The sequence below is a fragment of the Chelon labrosus genome (assembly GCF_963514085.1).
Source record: "Chelon labrosus genome assembly, chromosome: 2".
NCBI lineage: Eukaryota > Metazoa > Chordata > Actinopteri > Mugiliformes > Mugilidae > Chelon > Chelon labrosus.
Window position 1 is genome coordinate 11,960,752 of NC_140338.1, and position 23,635 is coordinate 11,984,386.

A 23,635-nucleotide genomic window follows, 5' to 3' on the forward strand; every position below is an offset into this window, starting at 1 on the left:
CCCCCAGCCCACGGGCCAAAGGAAGGAAGTTGGGGGGGAAAAGGGCCAAAACTAAATGAAAAGACAAATTACACACTGTCATGGTGTAGTATACAGAAACAGCATGCATCCTCTTAGTGGTGAAACATGATTGTTTTAATTATTGTGTGATTAGCTTCATTATTTCATCAGTGAAATGGCAATAATCACAATTTATCAGAGCCCAATGTGATCACTAGGAGCTATTATTCCTTGACATTATCAAGCAGCTATCTTGCCGTTTTAATTTGATTTAATTATTTAGATTATAGCAGGATAACTATTGATATATTGCAGTTCAGGCTGGGTTGTTTGCGGTTTCTAGTCAGTGCAAAATGTACAGAGTCAGATGGGGATTTCAACTGAAAATCCATTTGGGAAGGGAGTGACTCGATGAGAAAGTACAAGAGAGTGATAACATCATAATGTTGAGCCGTTAAGGAGCAGATATCGGCCAAAAAAAGCAGTGGGAGTGGAACTGGGTAGGTGGGCTTTACCGTAAGTGAAAGATAGACTAGGATTGGTCTAGCTTTTGGCATGTTTTTAATCACAGAAGAGTGAAGGAGTGAGAGGAGAGGCACGGGCGAGGACTAAATGTATCTGAAGTGTTGTGTAGAGTCAAGTAGTGAAAGCAGATGGAAAAAGATGAGGTAAATGGACGGGGGTTGGCATAACGGAAACTGTTGCCGGTGGACAGATAACGGACTCTACTCTAATGCCAGGATGATTAAAATTAAGTAGACAGTAGAGGCTAGAGAGGGAGGAACATGGTGTCTTGGTGCTGCTGTTGTTGAAAGATAGTAGGAGATGGTCAAGAAAGAAAAACGCCACCCAAACGCTAGTCGGCGCCGTGTCTTTTTTGCCAGTCGGGTTGATTTTTGTTTCTACTTCCTGCTTCAATTTCAACAATCGCAACCAAAAATTTCGCAGAAGACTAGACATACAAGTGTGTCCGAAGCTCCTCGGTTAACCTTTCCTCACTGTCTTCCATCTTTATTGATCCAATAAACAATCAATTTGAAAATTGCGGAGATGGAGAAGCAGATGGAAATACTAAAGCGGAAACGCGCTACTACCAAGCGGACCAATCGCAGCTCTTGCGGTCTGCGTCGCCGCGGCACGTAGTTACATTTCTGGGGAGGTGTACATCACTAGGGTGCCTGCGTAAAGAAGTCCAAACCACCTATTAGTCAGGACGTTGTTTTTTGCTGATTGCGTTTTTGTTATAGTGATTTAATTGTTTACCTCCCTTCTCTTTATTAAGACACCTGGCGTGACGGGAAATTAAATGGGGGGGGGGGGGGGTAGTTGTGCAAAAATCAGTGTTGTCAGTAGATAGGACAAATACAAAGCTTCACTGGATGCCATGGAGCACCTGCATCTGGGAGTAGGTGCAGACAAATCACCTGTCAAGTGCAGCTATGTAAACAGGAAGTGAGAAGGGGCTGAAGAAAACTAGTCTGTATTCCTAACTGCTTCATATTGTTGTGTTGGATACTGTTTCTTTCCTGGTAAAATATCCCGATACCGCAGATACAGGCGTTGCTACGAACAAATATATTGAAAATAAGCATGTTTTTGGGCGGTTGTTCTGTTTCTGTACCTCCTTGGTGGAAATTATAAAGGCTTTGCAGTTGGCATGTCACCCAGGAATGCACTTAACTACTGCAATGTTGACTCAGAGATTTGAAATGAAGTGAAATAACTAAAAACTATGCAGTACCTCAGTGAATGCACATGTTTTCCACCACTGTTCCAAGTATTTTTTTTAATACATTTAAAAAGAAAAAACCAAAGGGTCAAACAAACTCATTATACTTCGTGTTTTGAACAGTGAACCAGTGTCAGGACGGTGTTGTTTTGACAAAAGAGCATGAGCGAGAGCACACCTCGTACCGAGGCAAGACACAGCAGGACCGGGCTGGCAGTGTGTCTGTGAGACTGCAGATTTAGTAGTTGCTCAGGCATCTCGCATTAATGACATCACCAACGTGACTCAACCGCTCACTAAGCTCTCAGCTCGTCCACTTCCTCCTTTTTGTTCCCCGGTCTGGTACGCTGCCAGTGTGTGGTGTATATAACTGGGCCCACAGTGCGAGCATGAATGCTGTGTTGTTGATAATAATACACGGGAGAAGCATAATGTTCTTTCTCCGGTGTTATTGTCGAAATAAAGCAGATATCCTGACAAGCTCCTCCTATTTAGTATGGCCAACTCAATGAGTTTGTGGTAATGATGGTCATGGGTCAACAAAAGTACAAACTTCCTCTTTTGTCTCACTCCGGCATAATTTTGTTCAGTTTTTGGGGTTCCTGTATTTTACATAAGTATATTTACATAAAGGAAGCTGCAGTATTTAGTAGCTCAGGAAATGCTGATGCGTTTCTGAATACATGTTGACCAAAGTAGAAGACAAGCAAACATACGCCACATGTTGGCGTTAAAGAAAATAGCGTTTCTCCTTTGCTTTTTGCCAGAATAAACACTGATTACTTGTTCAAAGCTGTCATAGCAGCGTAAGCTACATCCTGCCTCTGTGCAGCGATGAGTTATTTTTATTTGGATAAGAGCGGATATTTCTCTGTCCGTTACCACAGTGCTGATGTAGCGAGACACAATCAAGGACACAAATCAAAAGCACAGGGTCCGTACTGTTAAAAAAAGTAGGGATCATGGAGTACTGCATGGAATAAAACACAATATACTCTGGGTTATTAGTGTCTCAGTAATCTCAATTTAATCGTATTTATCCAAAAGACATTGGTTTGACATTGACAAACCAAAAGGAGACGGTGTTTTTGCCGTTTTTAGTTGTTCATTTTGGTTGGCAGTGATTCCATGAACGGTCTCTCTCAGTTTTTATGGGTTCTTCTCCTTCGTTTAATGTCATTAGCATTTGCTACCACACAGAACTATTGCTGACTTGACTTGGGAGCGAGCCAAGGTCATGGTCAAACATGCACACTGGCAGTTTGAGGTTTACGACTTTGTGATGCGGCTCAAACCCCAAGTTGCTGTCCATCTGACTGATTAGTGGCTGTTATCAGACCAAAGTTTGTAATGACTTGGACTGAACCCAATGCCCTCACAGCTGCCACAATCAGAATCCCATATTTTGCTGAGCCTAGATCTGATCTTAAACCCTTTTGTTGGCGTTCCTCAGCAGAAGCTGTTCTGATTCTTGACAAACTGTAGTTTTCCAACAAACTTTGGAGGTCACTGAACCTCTCGCCTTTTACTCTTTTGTCTCTAGCCAAAGTTGTACAAAAGCGGAAAAGCTGGGGCTTTCCTGCAACATGCATCACTTTTGAAATCAGACTTTCCAAGCTGGAAGTTTGGCCAATAAATTTACTTGTTTATAGCTTCACTTTCGACAATGGCAACTAAAAAATTTAGCAGAAGACGAGACATACAAGTGTCTTCGAAAGCTCCTCGGTTAACCTTTCCTCACTGTGTTCCATCTTTATTGATCCAAAACAATCAATTTGAAAATTGCGAAGATGGAGAAGCAGATGGAAATAGTAAAGTGGAAACGTGCTACGACCAAGCGGACCAATCACAGCTCTTGCGGTCTGCGTCGCCACGGCACGTAGTTACATTTCTGGGGAGGTGTACATCACTAGGGTCTGCGTACGGTCTGCGTATGCTATACGCTGTCGCTGTAAAGAAGTCCAAACCACCTATTAGTCAGGACGTTGTTTTTTGCTGATTGCGTTTTTGTTATAGTGATTTAATTGTTTACCTCCCTTCTCTTTATTAAGACACCTGGCGTGACGGGAAATTAAATCGGGGGAAGAAGCAGTTGTGCAAAAATCGGTGTTGTCTTGACAAACTGTAGTTTTCCATCAAACTTTGGAGGTCATTGAACCTCTCGCCTTTTCCTCTTTTGTCTCTAGCCAGCTGGGGCTTTCCTGCAACATGCATCACTTGTGAAATCAGACTTTCCAAGCTGGAAGTTTGGCCGATAAATTTACTTGTTTATAGCAGCAGAGTGGTTGTCACATCAGCCCCTACTTCCCTCTGGAGGGCTGCTTGCTCATGCTGCAGTGATGCTATATGCTATAATGATGGTATGTCCAAAAAACAAGGTTCACCACTCATACATTTAGTTCGTAAAGACTGTCGGGAGCTCTGGGTTTAAATCTGATTGATTGAAGGAATATCAAGTTGCATGCAGAGGTATTTTTTTACTCTTTATTGGTTGAAACATGACCCATAGTGAAATCCCAATGCACTGACCCATATTCTGATACGCCAGGCTAAGAAAACCCTGGTGTGCACTAAACCTGACACCCAGGTGCTGTTTCATCATGTTACTCTGACAATAAGCTTCTCTGTGTTTATTCATAGTCAGGTGAAACAAAAGGCTCTTGCATCCTTTTAAAACTGGCACCTTTAAATACCACTGTTTTAATGGTCATGGAAATCTTCCCTATTAATCACGGAAAGAGCGGCGGCAGGAACTCCGGTTTATGGTTCACTTATTCTGGGCTGTCTTCATTCAACCCTCAATGACCACTTATAGTCAGACGAGCCCACATTACAAAGGTTAGCGACACATGTCCATCACTTAACAAGGAAATAAACTAAATAGTATCGGCTTTCATGACCACAGCAAGCAGATGTTAACAGGAGAACAAGCCTGATAAACCCATTAGACGACGTATTCAGCTTAATAACCAGATATTTCAGTCGACAGATGATGTAGACTAAATACAGCCGAGGGAAGCTGGAGGAGAGACTTGGTTATAGATTATAATTGCCAAGTTGTCAGAAACCTGACTCAACTCAGTGCTAATATTGCTCTGTGTGGAACTGTTTGTCTTGGTGTTCAGCACAGCAGCTTAAAAAGGCAATAAAACTTGATTGATAATGCCATGTCACCTGGAGTATCCAACAGATTAATAGCAATGTGTTTTAATGATTCTGTGGGAGCTTTTGACAGGTCAGTCGAATTTTATTCAAATAGAAGTAATGTTTTGTGAAAGACATTTCACTCAAGTAAAATTACTTCTACAAAACATGTTGTTATGTAAAAAGGGGACATGCGTTATGGAAATAATTTCATGTGGTGAGAACGACGTAGAGCTATTAAATACAAATACACACATATATAAAAAAAAAACTCCCTTCATGCTGCAATATAGAGCGTATTGAAATATTAATGCATGTTCTGGTGGATCCTCATAGATGAACTGCTCTGAGCAATTATGCCCAAACCAACAATAAAAATTCCATTCTCCGTAGACAGGCACTTCACTTCCTGGATAAGACTGGAAGGCTGACATACACACACACACACACACACACACACACACACACACACACAAAAAAAAACTTCATAGTTTTTTTTGTGTAGTACACACTGAAATATTACACTACAAGGCAGTGTAGCCGTTCCATGAAGCCCTCCATAATTTTGCCAGACTACCAGCCTGTTAGGGAAGTGAGGAACTCGGCTAAAAGTCCACCTTGAGCATTTAAGTACTTAGCCAGCCTACCTGTTCATGCAACACTGTGGGTGTGTTTAATTTAGGTCACTTACACTCCAGGGCGGCGCATTAAATCAGGGTAGCTGATACGATCTTAAGTAACTAAGTACAGCTACACACAAAAACAACTTTGTTACTGTAACATGAGAAAATCGTGCATGTGAACGTGTGTTCCCCTTACATTTTATGGAGAAGGTCAGCATTCGTGGATCTTTAAAGCAGCAGACCAGGAATACTTCCATCCATTTTTGGAAAGGTCTCACAGTCCCTCTCCTCTCACACATAAACAAACAGCTGCACGCAGAAAGTATTCAGCTTGCATGCAGAAAGCCAAAATACACAATAGAAATACGTCAAAGTTTGGATACTGTTAAACACTCTGCTTTAAATAGTCATTTTTAAAGAAAAAGTAGATGTTGTTGGAAAAAAGTTTCCCGGGGAAAGGAGGATCAAATAAAGGCGAAAGAGAATACAAAGCACGCTTTGAGACGAAAGGTCCAGTTTGGCTTCTTCTCAGCACAAGAAGACATCACAAGGGCTGCTCTATTCCAGGGAACCATAACACACTTTATACAGCAGCAGGTTAGCTCATAGTGGGGTGTGGCATCTACATGGAAAAATCACTTTCAGTGCAGGTTGTCTTTTGTGTCCATTCCAGTGTTTGTTTACCCACTGTTGCTACTGTAGGCAGCCACCTGTTTTTCGGATATGTGTGTATAATCAAACAGCTTTAGAAATTAATAGGGTAGTAAAATCAAAGTAAACACCGTGAGGAACGAACCGTGGCAACGGGATATGATGGTAGTTCAAGAATGCAGAAGACTGTAAGCAGCTCGTAGAGATGGAAGTTGTTAAGAATGTATTAATAGTGTTAATAACATCCTTCGCTGACTTAACAGGAAGTACACATGTACACATTTAAATTATATCGCCTTTCATATGCTTTATCTCCAGAAGGCATGTGAAAGGTAATGGTGGAGCTTCTGCTGCAAACGGTATAGCTGTGGATATATACACGAATCAGGCATAACATTATGACCACCTTCCTAATATTGTGTGTGTGCCTCCAAAACAGCTTTGACTCATCAGAGAATCGATATGGCCCTTCTGAGGGTGTCCTGTGGTGTCTGGCAACAGAATGATTTAGTGAATTTTGAGGCCAGGTCGATACCTTGAGCTGTTCTTCATGTTTTTTTAGGTTGTTCCTAAATAAAGAGCCGAAGTCCCGCCCCTTCCGATTGCCTCCATGGGACCTATCTTTCGAAAAAATATGAACGGCAGTCTATGGCGAAAGATAAATTATTTTCTGGTCCCGATCGACTTGTGCCTTGGATTATACATATATTGTTTTTCAGAATAAAAAATGATTTTACATGTCACGAATGTCACAGTTTGTCGCAAGATAGTTAAGTAAAACGCTATGGAAAATACGTAATTAAACGAACTACAAGTCCAAGTCGCTTACCGCTTACCCGCATGCTGGCGCGTACAGAACCGACCAAAACTCCCTTCGTGTAACTACAGCTCTCGACATGACCCGATTTATAATGATTTTCACCTCGTTTAATGCTTCTGCCTTCGTCCTGGAAGAAGACGGTAAAGCTCAACAAGCAGACAGCCATGGTTCTCTAGTGACGTACGTTGTTCGAGACGAGAGATGTAGTTCACTAAGCGATCTCATACAAAACCTAATGTTGTTCAGCTTATTTACGTCAAATAATTTATCTCTTGACGTGAAAAATTATCTTTTAAATTCACACACATCATATGTGAAATTCATGCCACAATTCGAACGGGACCATAAAATAATTATGATCTCTCCATTAACTCCCGTTCATATTTTTTCGAAAGATAGGTCCCATGGACCGGAAGTAGAAGGGCGGGACTTTGGCTCTCTATTGTTTTTGTGTGTCGGGCTGCATCCTGCTGGGGATGGTTGCTGCCATCAAGGAGTGTCATTGCTATGGGGTGGGGGTGCCTGGTCTGGTCTAGGTGGGTGCTACATGTCTAAGTAACATCCACATGAATGAATGCCAGGTCCAAAAGTTTCCCAGCAGAACATTGTATTGTCACAAGATGCTCAATGTTAATTTTGAATAAATTCCCCACTTTGTTGTCTGGAAATAAAAACTGATTGAATGATACGTGTTTTGTAGTTTTACTTTTTCTTGAGGTTTCGTTGCCAGCCAGGCCTAAAAGTCTTTAGCGTATTTTGTGTTAGCCACTTCTTTGCTTCAAGTTCTTTGCCTAGGGACAAACGGAGGTCATATTCACATGGACACACAGTCCAATTAGTATAACTGCCCACCAGCTAAATGACATGCAATTAGAAGATTACAGAGAGGTCCTTATCACTTTGTCTCTGTCTCTCCAGGTCCCTGAGATCATCAGTACGTTGAGGCAGGCTGGCAAAAGCTCGGCACGCAACAATGACGTCACCGCTGTTTCCAACAAGACTTCCACCGGCTCTGGAGGCAGTGACTCCTCCGAAACATGTTTTTCCTCTTTCTCCAGCACAACAACCTCAGCGGCACCCACTCCTGTTATGTCTCCAACGGCCTTCGCCAAAAAGTTCGAGGTGCTGTTTTGCGGCCGCGTGAGCGTTGCCCACAAGAAGGCCCCACCTGCCCTGATTGATGAGTGCATCGAGAAGTTTAGCCAACTGAACGGCTCAGGGGCCACTGATAAAAGTGGGGGATTGGTGGGTGGGCTGAAGAGGGTTTTAAGCTTCCAGTCCAACGGGCTGGGAAGTGGTGCCACCAGTAATGGTGCTTCAGGGAGCCCCACCACGGGGCCACGTCATGTTCTCTTCAAGAGAGACCCCAGCTTCCCCTGTCTGCAGGCTCTGGATGAGAATGGTCTTTCACCAGAGATTTCCAACACTACTGATCCACTTGCCCGCCCTGCTGAAGTGCAGCCCACCAGCCTGCAGGAGAACAGGACCATGCTGTTCACGGTAATGTTGACACGTGGGCACACACTCATGCACACAAAACTAAAGACACATGTTTTAAATCCCATATGTTTGTATTTATTACCACTAATTTCCATCTGCAGAGCACAATTTAATGATCTCATGCAATATTTACATAAAAAGCATTTACTGTTCCTTTAATCCATAACAAAATTATAAAGTACACTTCTGAACACTCCTCAGTTTAAGTTCCTTCAGCTCAATGGTTTTCACAGATGGTTTTGTTAAAATTAAGATCGACATTTGTGAAACAGCAGAATGCCGTTTCGGATTCCCTAAAAAACACCTCCTTCAACACAGTCGCCCATAAAGGACAAAAACAGACAAGAATATTAAAATACTCAGCAAGACCAAATGCTGACTCCTGCTCAAAATGAGCCTAGTCACGCTCCCCCTAATTGACCTTTACTTGGCAGCAGTAACCTCTTGCCAACAACGACTTTCCTGTTTGTACTTCAGACAGGAAATAGTCATCACTGGCACAGGAACCACCAGGGTCCCGTGGCTGTCCCACTCAGCAGATTTAGACTTATTATTGACCATGATGACACATCCTGCTGATGCCAGAGTGAGTTCATCCTGGTGACGCCATCATTTCTCACAGTTTTGATGGCGCAATCTAAAAACGTATTTTCCTCTAGAAAGAGTCTTTCTCTGTAATAATTGATGATTAATATTTAATCCAGAAGGACAATGAAGCAACTCTTACACTAAACCTCCTTCTGAGTTCCTTCTTTCGGTTTAGCGAGAAAAATGACTTATGTCCTAATGATGGTGTCGACGGGGATACCCCCCTGAAGTTAAAATGTCCAAATTGGGACTTTTTGAAAATAGTAGAAATGAAACTGCTTCATGTAGCAGATTCAGAAAAAGAACTGAAGAGGTTATTTTTGGGCTTCCCTAATAGTGTAATCACTGCTGAAGCCTGGTATTTGCAGCTCTGCTAAGAATAAATCTGATGATATAATATCTCATGTTGTAAAAAAAAAAAGAAAAAAAGAAAAAGAAAATACATTTAGGCCCGATCAGACATCGTATTCACATCTGTACGGGGGCCAAGTCCAATGGTAGGGGCTTGCAAATTAAAATGCCTCTCCTCATGCGTCCCCAGCCAGCACTTGAGATCCAGTCTCCGTTTAGTGTCCTGAATGCAAACACACACCAGCATCGTTTGGTGCGCATGTACCATTACATACAGCTGCTGTCTCTAATGAATTCCTATTGCTGTATCAGGATCATGAACAGCTGTTTGTTTTGAGCGCGCCATGACTGGTGAAGTAACACTTACTATGAAACAAACTGTGTCTCTCACTCTGTCGATGAAAGCACACATGTTAAGATGTGGTGTTTTTATAGATCTCTGCTCTGTCATCGGTTATTTTAAAAAACCTGCACAAAGCACCGCTGTGCTGTTTGAAGCAGTGATCATTGAGGAAACGTCATAACATCAATAACGCCAGTATGTTTTTAATGATGCGATCACACACAGTTCACTCATATTGAATAGTTTAATCAGTTAATTCTTGTTTAGTATTATTATTATTTTGGTAGCTAACAGCAACAAGGATGGGACGATATAAAACACCCTCATACTAATGAACAGCCATCAATTATTGCTTTTTTTATCATCATATTTACAGATGATTATTTTTAATAGCTGTTTTATTTATTTTTTTATTTTTTTGGATGAATAAATGTATGAATGATTGAAAACTTTCCTTAGGTCAGAGCACCCATGCTGAGGAGGTGGTCTTTAATGTGACTGCAATTCAATATGTGTTCACACCACCAAAGGAATGCATCCCAGACCACCTCCAAATGTGGTCAGAGATCGGATCACTCGAATGTGTCCTCAGTGTGTCCTGGGTGTGTTCACACCGGTTCTTTAATCAGGTCACTCGTTAGTGGATTGCCCAGAACGGACGTTAATGCAACAAGGTCTGAACAGAGCCATAGACGCTTGCTGATAAGAGTTCTAACAATTACTTTAAAATGCCCTTTATTTCCAATCAGATGTCAGAGATACCACAATGTTGATGCAAGTGAACTGCCTTCACATCATTTGATAAATGTATATTTACGTGACCTGGCGTAGAGTAAGCAGTTGTAAGCTTGTTTTGACAGCTGCAGATAAAGTTGCGTACATTGCTCTGTAGCCGTGGTCCTTGTTTGCTTCTTTGGTTAGAAGTCACCCACAAAATCACAGGACCTCATTTTTCTGGTCAACTCCTCAAAACACTCAAGTAAAACAGATGCTGTCATAACTGTCGCATTTTGTACGTGATGCTTCGGTGGATTTGCGTGACTTGCTGGAGTGTTTTTTTTTTTTATATATATATATATATATCGGCTGCTTGAGCCGCATGTCAGCGTCTTCCAGGCGAGGGTAAGCCAAGAGGGAATGTTTAAAATGTCCAGTTATATTATATTACATCCAACTGCCACACTCCTCTGAGCCAAGTGAGCCTCGTTTAATCTACGCAGCTAACGTTGGCAAGCTGTTATAACTTGGTTTTATCTGGGCTGTTGTACAAAAGCGAGAACACTGATACAGTCAAGGCGATACCCGATACTGGTACGCAGTCCCAGCTACACCGCAGCTCTCACCACACATGCACCAGTCTAACCGTACTTTCTTTTCGGTTTGGTTTTTCTTTTAGGTGGGCAGGTCTCAGATCTTCTTGGTTAGTCCGGACACTAAGAAAGTTGCCATAGAGAAGAGTTTCAGAGAAATCTCCTTCTGCTCACAGGTAGGAAACACTGGGTTTTTATACAAAATAATGTCTGTAAAAGTTTGTGTGTGTGTGATTGAAAACCTTTGTTCATCTCTTTCCAGGGTATTCATCATGTGGATCACTTCGGCTTCATTTGCAGGGAAACGGTTGACGGGGGAAACTGGCACTTTGTGTGCTACATCTTCCAGTGTACTGATGAATCACTGGTGAGATACGTTAAAATACATTTCCAGTATCTAATTTCCCTATATTTCCATGTCAGTGCTAACCACTCAGAGTTCCTGTTTGATTTGCTAACACAGTTTAATTTAACATCTCACAAATTTGCCTTGTCCCAGAGGCATAAGGCTGACATTTCTCATCGCTGTTGTTGTCTGTCATTTAAATGCAGCTCCAAATCATAGGATCTGTGACTCAGTGCATCTGTACTCCACTGAGTCATGGTCGACAAAGAGGACTCAGTTTGATAAAAAGCCTTTATTGTAAACTTCTTGGTTTAAAAAAAAAAAAGAGAAAGAAAAATGAGTCCTGTTAAACTCCAGTAAATCCAAAACTTTTCGAAATGTGGACGAAAACCATGATACCATGATATCCATTCCTATACACTGGTGTTTTTTTTTTTTATCTGTTTTGTAACAAGGTTTTATTTGCTATGGTTCCCTGTGTGCAAATGTTTCCTTCCAAAATTGTAGGAACTTATTTAGAATATCTGAAAGCAGTGCTTTGTGTCTATCAACAGAGTACTTCCTAAACTTTATTTAACATAAGAATAGAGACAATGATTTATTTGTTTTATTAGTTCCTTAATAGGAGCAAATCTACATGATATTAACAATAGTAGAAGCAAACTGACGGATAATATGATGAAGTGTTTATCTTGCTGTCGTAGGTGGACGAGATCATGCTGACTCTGAAGCAGGCGTTCTCTGTAGCTGCCCTGCAGCAGAACGCAAAGACACAGAGCCAGCAGTGTGACGGCTGCCCCATGCAGCAACTCCACAGACTGTGTGAGCGGATAGAAGGTAGGAAACTGTCCTTGAATTCGAAGAACTGTCAAAGGTATTACGTTGGTTTATATTGCAGTCTGTGTTTACAAGCGTTAGAGCACACCTGTAAAGTAGCTTTACAGGTTTCCTGTAAACTAGGTTTACAGCATTTATACAGCTGCATTCAGCTGTTTACTCTTGTAAATTAAGGTTTTGTTCTTTTTGTTTATACCATGTACATTTATCACATTCAAGTAAGGAAGTGAACATTTTTATTACAGTGGCAGTGTTTGATTTCTCAATCAAATATGTTATGTAAATGGACAGGTTCATACATAAGTTTGTAAATGGCCAGAAACAGACTTTTACCAAAAACACAACTGAAGATGCCTTATAGACAATTTAAGCTTCTGCCTCGACGGCGCAGAGCATCCACAGACCCTAGCGCCGTAGCTGATGTGCACCTCCCCAGAAATGTAACTACGTGCCACGGCGACTGCAAAAGCTGTGATTAGTCTGCTTGGTAGTAGCGTGTTTCCGCTTTAGTATTTCCGGCTGCTTCTCCATAGCCGCAATTTTCAAATTGATTGTTTTAGATCAATAAAGATGAAACACATCAAGGAAAGGTTAACTGAGGAGCTTTGGAGTTACAAACATTTATATGACTCCTCTTCTGCAAAATTTCGGTGAAAGTTTCAGTCGCCATTGTTGACAGTGAAGCAGGAAGTAGAAACAAAAATGAACCCGACTGGCAAAAAAGACACGGCGCTGACTAGCAGTTGGGTGGCTTTTTACAGAGTGAGCTAGACTGACGAGCGCACAAGTTATAAATGTCTCGCTCAGGTGTTGGCTACATGCGTAGGTTATGGCGTCAATGTTCCACAGTACCTTAAATGAGTCTTAAGTCTGAGGCTCAGGTCAAACTGAGTTAAGGTAGACTTTTTTATACCTCAGCAGTGGCTGAAGTTGCTATGTTTTCAGGATGTCTGTACGTTTGTCTGTCTACACAACCATCCAGTTCTAATGAATGCGATATGTCTGAGATGAAATACAAATGTACCCAAGAATGAAAGCATTAGAATTTGGTGGTCAAAACTTGTTTTTGTGTCATGCAGTAATTATTAAAATAGGGGATTCATTTATTGATATCCAAATCATTGTTCATCTTTACATGTTCACATTCAAGCCTTTAAAATTTGTCTTTCATCATAACAAATTAAACAGACTTTGTTGATCGTAGTTGCATCTAATGTTTATATACTAAGTTAGATGCCCAGGAAACTTGGGCCTTAGGACCTGATAAACATGTGCTCCGTTGGCAGTGTGTTAATTATTCTTCATTCATTCCTAGGTCTACACCCATCTAAAACCAAACTGGAGCTTCAGAAACACATGGCTACGTTGGACAATCAGGAGCAAGCTTCTGTCTTTGAAAACACTGTGGTAATGCGTCTGTAAATTCCTAGAGTTCTCCTCCAGATAACAAACCAGTTCGTCAGCAATTTTATCAGAGTTTATCTTTACTGAATCACAAGATTGTTTCATGTGCTGCTCTCATTCTTCTGTACACATGACTTTAAATATTTTTGTTGTCTCATATCTCCATTTCGGCCCTTGTTTCAATCTCTGCCTTCAGCTCGTTTTTTTTTCTTTTTTCCGTTTTTCACAAAACACCAGTGGATTTGTTTGATCGAGCACTTCTACTTAATTGATTCTTGGATCTGATCATTTTAGACTTTGAATGTACTGACATCTTTTGCTGTAAAGTAAGAGTTGACAAGTTAGCGTAGCTAAAAGAATGTGAGGGGAATGAAGCTGCATGTTTCTTTATGACTCAGCTGACATCTGCTGGTGGTGAAGCTAAACTGCAACAAGGATTTTGTTCTCTTAAACTTAAGTGACTTGCACGTAACGGCACTAATGTGTCCAGCTATTTTCCAGTTATTATTAGTTTCAAATTCGATTTTTCATGATAACATTTATAATTTTAGCATTGCAACCAGATATTTGCAATATTTCTTTTATATTTACATATATATATTGAATTTGTGTTTTCAGCGGGCTCGTCCGAAGAGCGATCAAGAAGAGAATGAGCTGGTGATGGCCTCTTTGAGGAACCTGTATGAGGAGAGACAGAAAAGCCATCAGCACACACTACCTGGAGATGGCAAACGGGTAGCTTTTTCACCCCCCGTATATACACCCACTCATAACTGTAGCAGCCAGTTCTTACTCACAAACTCTCACTTCTTACACATATTACTTCACCAAGACAACTGGGAAAGAAACATCTGCTTCACTTACACAGGAGTAGTCATATTATACCTATGAAGACCTCTCTTTTTTTTTCCCCCTGTGTGTGTGTGTGTGTGTGTGTGTGTGTGTATGTAGGCGTCTGAGGATGCAGCTCCAGCACCTGTGGAGGCTCAGCAGCAGAGTAGCAGTCGGCAGCGACTTGAGCAGTTCAAGAGCCGAGCCAAACGCTCTCTCACGGAGTCCCTGGAGGGCATCTGGAAGGTAACACTTCTCCCGTCTGGGTTTATTTACCGTCATGCTCAAGTACGCGCTAGGGGTTGTACCGACTAGTTGACTTTACTGCTGTGCCGTGACGCTTTAACTGGGCCAATCATGTGACAATAACAACACAGACGCCTCGGAGAAGACAGGTGAGGAGCCAAGTGGGTCACTGCGGCAAGCTAGCAGCGGTTCATCAAGTGTGTGGAAACACTTCACTAAAGATGAAGCCCATGCTACCGTGACATGCCAGTCCTGTAGTACAACAAATGTACTACTCATCTGAAAAGGCATCCGCTAACGCTAGCAGAGGAACGGTGCAAAAACTTCACCTGCGGTAACAGATAGTAACAACAATTTGCTGGTGGTTGTTCCTTGTTCAAGCTTTAATTACCTTGCAGAAACGCCTCCGTAGCTTCTTTTGTATTAAACGCTACAATATGTATTCAGGTCAAGAATATAGATTTCATTGTTGCATTACTTTCTGCTGAGTTTTTATGTGGGACGTCGTCAACTAGACGTCAACTCAACTTTGACCACGTATTAGTCGACTTTAAAAAATCTGAAGTCGTTCATCCCCTAGTACGCACTTGTATATACACTATTCATGGTTATTTAAATGTTTACCAGTCCTTGTAGGGATCAGACACTAAAAATTTGCCTTTACTAAAAAAAAAATTTCTTTCTTTTTTTTTTATAAATAACCCAAGTGCATAATCTTGGCAAATATGTTCTTGGCAGGGAAGCAGCAAGGCCAGAGCTCAGAGGGAGAACAGCGAGGGAAGTGAGAGCGGCTCTTCCATTTGTACTGTCAACAGCAGCCAGGACCAGCCCTGTCTAGATGACCCCTTGTCTAACTCCTCTCATCTACGACCCACCAGCCCACTCAGGTAAACACACCTAAACACACACGCCCACGCACTGACTCATATATTGGGTCTGAGATGGTTCTTTGAATGTTAGAGCAGTTGTGGTTTGTGGTTGCAGTTTATGATTCCTCCCAGCCGTAGACCAGGTCTGACTCAGTCTGGTAGAAAATTAGGGTGCTCTGAGATATTGGCTCACCACCAACAGGGATTTGTTGCTTTACAAAAACGCGCTGCAGGCAAATGTTAGGACTAGGATCCTGCTGGATCATGCTCAAAATTATATCAAGCTTTCTAAAGCTAGATTATGCTTCATTGTCAAATATACACAGTATCCCACGATGTAACTTGACATGCCAAATGTAAATGTTTTGTTCAAAGTCACATGACCGTGGCGTGAACTTGCCATAGCAGTTCAGAAAATTATATTAGACAGTGAATACGTGCGATGCATAAGATGTACGCAGATAAGAACTACGGGGTCACGAGAAATGACAACATGAACCTGAGACTCTTAAACTGACTGCGTGAAAAGACAGCACATTAAGAAATGCACATGACTTAATCATTACACTGTAGACTGTATATAAATATGGACGATGCATCTCCACTTCCTTGCATTGGCCAAACTGGCGCAATTTTCCTATGAAGCCCGAGTCGGCACAGTATGGTCCGAGAGGGGAGCCACGATAACGATGACCCGACCACACTTCTGCCAGATCCACTCGTGTCTGCTCTCCCTCCACCAGTTACCAGTTACAAGTTGGATTTGGATTATACACTGTATTTATTTATTTATTCTCTCTCTCTGTCTTATTTGCTTATTATATTAACTACCTGTAAATTACCTGTATTTGACGTACAATGAGTAGCAACGCAGACCACATCAACTGTAATTGGACTAAATTGCATTTCCTCAACCACGCCTCCTAGTGGTTAGACTTGGACAGAGAACTCACTCTCCTTCTGCCTCCTACACACCATTTACTCCAACTTCTTCTCTCTTTTGTGTGTAGCAGTGATTTCAGTTTTAAGTAGTGGTCACTCAACATTTATTTGCTCTGATTCCAACATGTGCTGCTCAGTTCCTATCATCATTGTTTGAAGTACACAGAAATACTCAGCACAGCTGATAAGCCACTTAGCGGCATACTCTAACTGCAAGTGCTCGTGTAGGCTACTATGTTTGTGTCTGTGTAGATCCAACGCAGACGAGTACACTTAGTCAAGTCTCGCTAACGCATATCATGAAGTATTTCTTCTGACTCTTGTTCCTCGTCTTATCACCAGGTGCCACAACTCGACAGGAGACCTGAAGGACCTTGATAGCTCTCTTACCTCCTCTTTAACCGGTGATACGCGGCCGCATGGCTTCAGAAGACGGGCCAGCACCTTCAGTCATCCCCCAACTCCTTCCTCTGATCTCGAGTGCTCCCCGGTGCACGTATTAGTTCACTCACCGCAGGAGCCTACCGCAGCTACCAAGCCCAAGCTTGTACGACACTACTCCGTCAGCACAGAAACCCCACACCAGAGCAAGTGAGTGTGTTTTGTATTTATTTTTTTGTTTTGGTGCCAACTCAGAACAGGAAACAATAGATTCTACAGTGGACAGTGACAATAAGGCCAGTATTTAATATTAGGAGCAGATGTGAATTATCAGCCATACGCAAAATAATTGACTCGTGTGTGAAGGAACTTTTTACATCGCTTGTTCTTGAGACATTAGAGAGGGGTGGTTGCTTTAAATCTTTATGCAGCCGCTACAGGATTTATAGTAAGTATTTTATCTCTTGCTGGGAAAGACGCCCGTGTGTACGCCTGAAGTTTGAAACGTGCAACTCACGAACGTAGTTGCACAGCTAGTTTGGACAATATGCATTGATCTGTTCGATCTAATCTATTTTAAGGGAACAAGAACATGAAGATTACTTTCTGTTTTCAGTATGTATGGTGGTTGTTTGTCTCATTGTCTTTTATCAGCGATGTGTATCACAGTACGCCTGAGGCTACGGCAACCAGGAATTAGCCTGTGACGTCAGCCTCCTGGGTTGTGTTAACATGTTAATTAGAGCGTGGCATTTGTTAGTTTTCCTTTTTAATAGGTGTAACAGTGTCAAAGGTAAGGCAGGAAAATCTAGATGGATTTTGGAGAGCTACTCATTGAGTATACAGCTAGCATAATCCACAAAGTGGTTGTCAGAAAAGGATCCACCTTACCCTTGGGCATTAGATTTATCTTGTCTCAACCTCAGCCTGCTGCACTCTCTTCTTTAAGTCTGTGTAATACACATCCAGACCAGAAGTAGAGCTTGGCGATACTGACAAAAAGGTGTGGAAAAAATTAGATTACAAAGGAGAAGTTAACTGCACAAGATGCCTAATTATTATTATTATTATTATTATGATTCCAGCTTTTTAAGCTCTGTTCCTCCTTTATCTCTCCGCTCTTTGCTTCTTCATGCATTGCTCAGTATCTTTGACTTTCTTTTCTTTTTCCCTCATGCTCTCTGTATTTGCACTGATTCTCAGAAATGCTCCCTCCGACTCTACCCTTCCTCCTGTTCCTCCCTACCCTTCATCCAACTCTCCTCTCCTTCTCCGTCATCCTTCCTCACCTTCTACTGGGGCCCGGCTCAGTAAAAGAAGGTGAGAATCCGGTTTTCAGTTCATCCCATGGTGTCTGTATTTCCCTCTGTCTCATGTGATCTTATGTGGTTTTTCGTATCTTATTTACTACATATTTCCATATTACTCTAAAAGTGCCCATTCAGACAGAGAAATGCTAAACGTATCACTCATCTGTTTCCAGTATGAAAGGTCATTCTGTCCCTTTAAAAGTTGACCTAGATGAGGACGATACTGTAACTGCATGTCTCTGTCTGAATGGGTTTCATGTTTCATTTCTCATTTGTTCTCATTGCCTCCTTTTTATCATCCCTACGTCAGTCCTCTGGGTGGTCTCCGTGCCCGTCTCCACTCCTCCTCCTCTGTCCCTAATTTTCTGAAATTTCAATTTCTGGCCCCTGTTCAAGAGAATGATTGTCCTGAACCGAAAAAGAGGTACACCCATACACTAAATGACCACATGTTGGTAAGATGTTAGTGTGTCCAGCAGATTAATAATCTGTGCTCCTTGTTTCATAGATTCCTTTTATTTATTTATTTATTTATTTATTTTTATATACAATTAATGTGTGTGTAAAATTGTGCATGTGTGAACAGTTGAATGCTCACATTGATGCGTGTATCTACGTCTGTGTGTGCTCTCAGTGATGTAGCAGCTCTCTCTGCGCCAAATTCAGCCTCTGGTGTAGGGGAAAGCCCTCTGCGCAGCCACCGCCACTCATGGAGGCAACAGATTTTCCTACGGGTCGCTACACCTCAAAAAGGCACGGACACCAACGGTAAGAATACAGTCTTCCTTCAAAATGTAACATCGACTGCTAGTCATGAGAAGACTGCTGCTGGGCTACTGTTGGCATCTATTCCGATCAGCCACAACATTAAAACCGCTGACAGATGAAGTGAATAACATTGACCACCTTGTGACAATACAATGTTCTGCTGGGAAACATTTAGACCTGGCATTCATTCATGTGGTTGTTAATTAGACATGTAGCACCCACCTAGACCAGACCAGGCTCCCCCACCCCATAGCAATGATACTCCTTGATGGCAGCAGCCATCCCCAGCAGGATGCAGCCTGACACAGACACACACACACAAAAACGGTTTAGGAACATCTCAAAAAACATGAAGAACAGCACAAGGTGTTGACCTGGCCTCCAAATTCACTAGATCCCAAACTGATCAAGTATCTATGGGACGATCCACAGAGGCCCCTCCCCTCAACCCATAGGACCCAAAGACCCCCTCTAACAGCATCCTGTTGTCAGACATTCTCCGTGGTCATGTCCATTCTCCGATGAGTCACAACTGTTTCTAAAAAAACAAGAGAGACCTAGACTTGACAAAATATGGAAAAACTAAAGTAACTTTACAGTTGACTTCATTTTATTCAGCTTAATAAAAAACAAAGAGACTTGATATCTAGAAAGCAGAAAACACAACACAATGCATAAAAGAGCATGAGCACACTTTTTTCCTTTTTTCTTTTATTTGTAACCTTATTATAAACACAAGACCCAGTCTGCACGTGTTGGCTTTGGGTGCAATGACAGAACCTTCCACTCTGTGTCTCTCTTTCATTAAATGTGCTGTTTGAAAGAGAAGAGGGAACTGAGAATAGATCTCTTTCTCTCTCTAGTAAGACCGAGAATTTGTTACAACATCTATTCCTGGCAGGTTTTGTTTCCCCACGATGGTTCATGTGATCTCTTTTATTCCCTGATAATCATGTCTTGTGTTTATAACGCTGTGAAAAAAGAAGAACTGGACAATTGTTTTTTTTTTGTTTTTTGTTTTTTGTTGCATTTTGGTGTGTCTTGTCCAAAAATGATGCTTTTACAATTTCAGTTTCAGTGCTTAGGAGATATTAATCTGGATATTTTAATATATGTTTAAGAAAGTCAGTGCAATTCTCAACAAATTAGGACATCATAATCTATTTATATATTTGATTAAAAGTATGAGCACAAGATACAGCAATATACAGTCGTTACGTAAACACAGTTGAAGGAAAACTTGCATGTCTCGAGCAAATTACAAAAAAATGAATTAGCCTGGGGTTTGACAGGTCATTAGAGCTGTGAAGGATACAAGAAGGGAAAAGTGTGATATACATATCGTGAGCTATTACTTTCACCTCAGAGATCAATCACTTGCCCTTTCCCGATATATGTTGACACAGCGCTGCGTGTATAGAAGTATATGCAAAGTTGGGAACGTTGCTTGTGCTTGCATGTCTCCTTGTATCCTGTGTTCTTGTAATTATATGTACTGTGTGCATGAGACGGCATACGTGTTGACAGTTGAGATAGTTGGGTTGGTCACATTGCAACACCTGCAAGCTCCCTGCAGGAAATGCATCATCCATGTATGCTCATACAGAAACATGTTGATACACAGTGCCTATAGGTTCTAAAATGAAACCCTTACCCCCCCCTTTTTTTTTCTTTTTTTTTTCAGTATTACGGTTTTCAGTTCAGTTCCAACAACGCCCCAAAACCCTATATATATTAAATTATACATTTATATAATTATATTTGATTGCAGAGGCATCTCTTTTAGAGTCTTTCTGTGAGAGATGTGACCGGTATTTTACAGTTATGCACAGTGTTCGTCACTGAAGCAGCATTTTGAGGCCTCTCTGTGTCGCTGTAAATAGCCTAGAAATTACATGGCACGACAGTGTTGAACGTCAACAGGAGCGGGCCAAATAAAGCACAATGAATATTTGGTATAAAACATGAATTATAGCCGCTGAAGTGACAGTACAGTTTTGGTGATAAAGAAACTCGCATATTAAAAAAAAAAAAAAAAAAAATCTGCTTTTCTGGCATGTAAGCGGCTTTTGACTCTGAAATGTAAACAATGCCACATCTTGTCATGGAGTGGTGGATCCACCTGCAGCGACAGAAGCCACGCCAAAAATAGAAATCACACGATGCCAGCGTTGTTTGGAATCACAGTCTGCCACCCATTCTTAATTTTTTCATCCAACCTAGGTTCCGAAATTACAACATGAGAAAGAAAAGCAACTGACAAATTAAGCCGAAAACAAGATAGTTGTTATTTGAGTCACTGTGCATAGAAAGCCGTGCACCGCTCTTTCTCACAGTGTCCTTTTTGATGTCACCACAGGGGGAGGCAAAAGTTTATCATTTTCAAAACCTGCACATTACACCCACAAACATTTTCACACTAGATAAATTCCCATACAACCGTAGCCTATACGACTTTTACAAAGGTGTTCTTGCAAGAGTAATATAATCCTGCGGCTTAATGTGTTCCCATTTTTCTGCTAACTTGTGTACACGCCCCTATGGATTCTTCCATTCTCTTATTAACTTTCCCACTGAATGTGCATTTTATAGGGGATTAGTGAGGTTTAGGCATGTCTTTGTGCATTAAGTGTCCATCTCAAATAAAACAGGCAAAGTGCAGGTAAAAAAAAATATATAAATAAATAAAAACTCTGTCCTTCTGATTAATGAAATGTGCACCCAATGTTCACATTCAGCTGCCATCAAGAGTCGGAAAAACCGCGCTTTCTGAATGCGGCGCTAAGTTGGGTTGAGCTGGGCGTGTATTTATATGTGCTTAAATATATGAGGTCATGGGTGTGTCGTGTATGTGTGTGTGTATGTGTGTGTGTGGCAGGGGGTGGCGGTGTCTCAAGGTCATGTTGACAGTCTATACACAGAGAGCGCCAGAGGAAAGCGCCAGGCTTGTTGACCCACTTTGCATGTTATGTGTGTATGTGTGCCCCGCAACCTGGTTCTGTCCGAGCTGCTTCCTGAGGGAGTGGATCACGCCACTTTGTGCAAGGGGGGGTGTGTGTGTGTGTGTGTGTGTGTGTGTGTGTGTGTGTGTGTGTGTGTGTGTGTGTGTGTGTGTGTGTGTTTTTTTGCGTCATGTTTGCGTTAAGGTTATGTTAGGGTAAGGGGCTGAGGTATTTGTTTTGTCAATGGAGAGTCTCCTGTGTGTGCATGCACATATCTGCGTTTGCATTTTTTACACCTAAAAGCTAACTCCTCACCACCGTTCTGTTTAAACAGTGCAGCAGTCTCTGTTTGTCTAACAAATACTCTCTTAAGAGACTTTAGTGCCTCTGTCTGCGAGTGTGTCTGTGTCACACATGAGTCTGGTTTGTCTTCTCTTACAACTGAAGATTGTACAGTGACTGCTGGTTTCAGCACGTCTTGGAAAGAGTCTCTGACCCAGACACAGTGGAATATATATATATAGTAGCATGTAACTGTCAATGTCATCTTGCACAAAGAACACAGTCGGCATTGTGTGTGCCAATCGAACAGGCATAACATTATGACCACTGATAGGTGAAGTAAATAACACTGACATTCTTGTGACAATACAGTGATCTGCTGGTAAACGTTTGGACCTGGCATTCATTCATGTGGATGTTACTTAGACATGTACCACACACCTAGACCAGACCAGACCAGGCACCCCGACCCCATAGCAATGACACTCCTTGATGGCAGCAGCCATCCCCAGCAGGATGCAGCCTGACACAGACACACACACAAAAACGATTTAGGAACAACTTAGGCCACGTCCACACGTACGAAAACGGTCTTTTCCCTCTCCGTTTTCGAGGGCATCGGTTCAAGAAATATCCGCGTCCACACAGGTCCGTTTCAGCACGACCGAAAACGCTACTTCATATTCCAGGCCTATAGGTGGCGCTGTTTCAGTTTCAGAAATTCACCAAAAACGGAGAGGAAGAGGCGGAGCATGCGCACAAATCTTGAGCGCTGTTTACAAATCGCCTTTTTTGCTCAGCGTGGTGGCACAGGAGCATGATATGTTGCCCTAGTAACCCTAATAGGCTCAATATCTTCTCCAGCAGGAAAACTAGCATGTAGTCCGCCATTGTTGTTGATGTTGTTATGAGACGTCTTGCGGGATGTGGAAGGCTGCTCGGGGGTGTGGCGATGACGTCATCGTTTTCGCCGTTTTCGCCGTCCACACAGAAACGCAAGAGTTGCGTTTGCGAATTTCTCCACCCTGGGACCCGTTTTCAGAAAAGTGCATTTTAGGGCAATGCGTTTACAGGATACGTGTGGACGATCGGCCAAAACGATGCAAAACTTCTGCTTTTCTGCTTTTCTGCTTTTCTGCGTTTCTGCGTTTCTGCGTTTCCGTGTGGACGGCCCCTTAGAAAACATGAAAAATAGCACAAGGTGTTGACCTGGCCTCCAAATTCACTAGATCCCAAACTGATATGTTTGAAGTATCTGTGGGATGATCCACAGAGGCCCCTCCCCTCAACCCAAGGACCCAAAGGCCTCCACTAACAACATTTTGTTGCCAGATACCACAGGACACCCTCAGAAGGCCCATGTCCATTCTCTGATGAGTGTTTTGGAAGCACAAGGGAGACCTACACAATATTAGTAA

General features: G+C 42.0%; 1 protein-coding gene across 3 annotated transcripts in view; it reads left to right on the forward strand.

The window, feature by feature from the left end:
• The window catches only part of tbc1d1 (TBC1 (tre-2/USP6, BUB2, cdc16) domain family, member 1), a 51,967-nt gene that overhangs the window by 10,739 nt on the left and 17,593 nt on the right, over positions 1 to 23,635 (forward strand). For all 3 annotated transcript variants that reach the window (XM_084560954.1, XM_084560955.1, XM_084560956.1), the window contains 10 exons: positions 7,886 to 8,467; positions 11,146 to 11,235; positions 11,322 to 11,426; positions 12,110 to 12,242; positions 13,558 to 13,649; positions 14,265 to 14,381; positions 14,598 to 14,723; positions 15,462 to 15,610; positions 16,877 to 17,125; positions 18,860 to 18,993. In XM_084560954.1, coding sequence (XP_084417080.1) covers positions 7,886 to 8,467; positions 11,146 to 11,235; positions 11,322 to 11,426; positions 12,110 to 12,242; positions 13,558 to 13,649; positions 14,265 to 14,381; positions 14,598 to 14,723; positions 15,462 to 15,610; positions 16,877 to 17,125; positions 18,860 to 18,993 — 1,777 coding nt within the window. The remainder of the gene's footprint in view (positions 1 to 7,885; positions 8,468 to 11,145; positions 11,236 to 11,321; positions 11,427 to 12,109; positions 12,243 to 13,557; positions 13,650 to 14,264; positions 14,382 to 14,597; positions 14,724 to 15,461; positions 15,611 to 16,876; positions 17,126 to 18,859; positions 18,994 to 23,635) is intronic.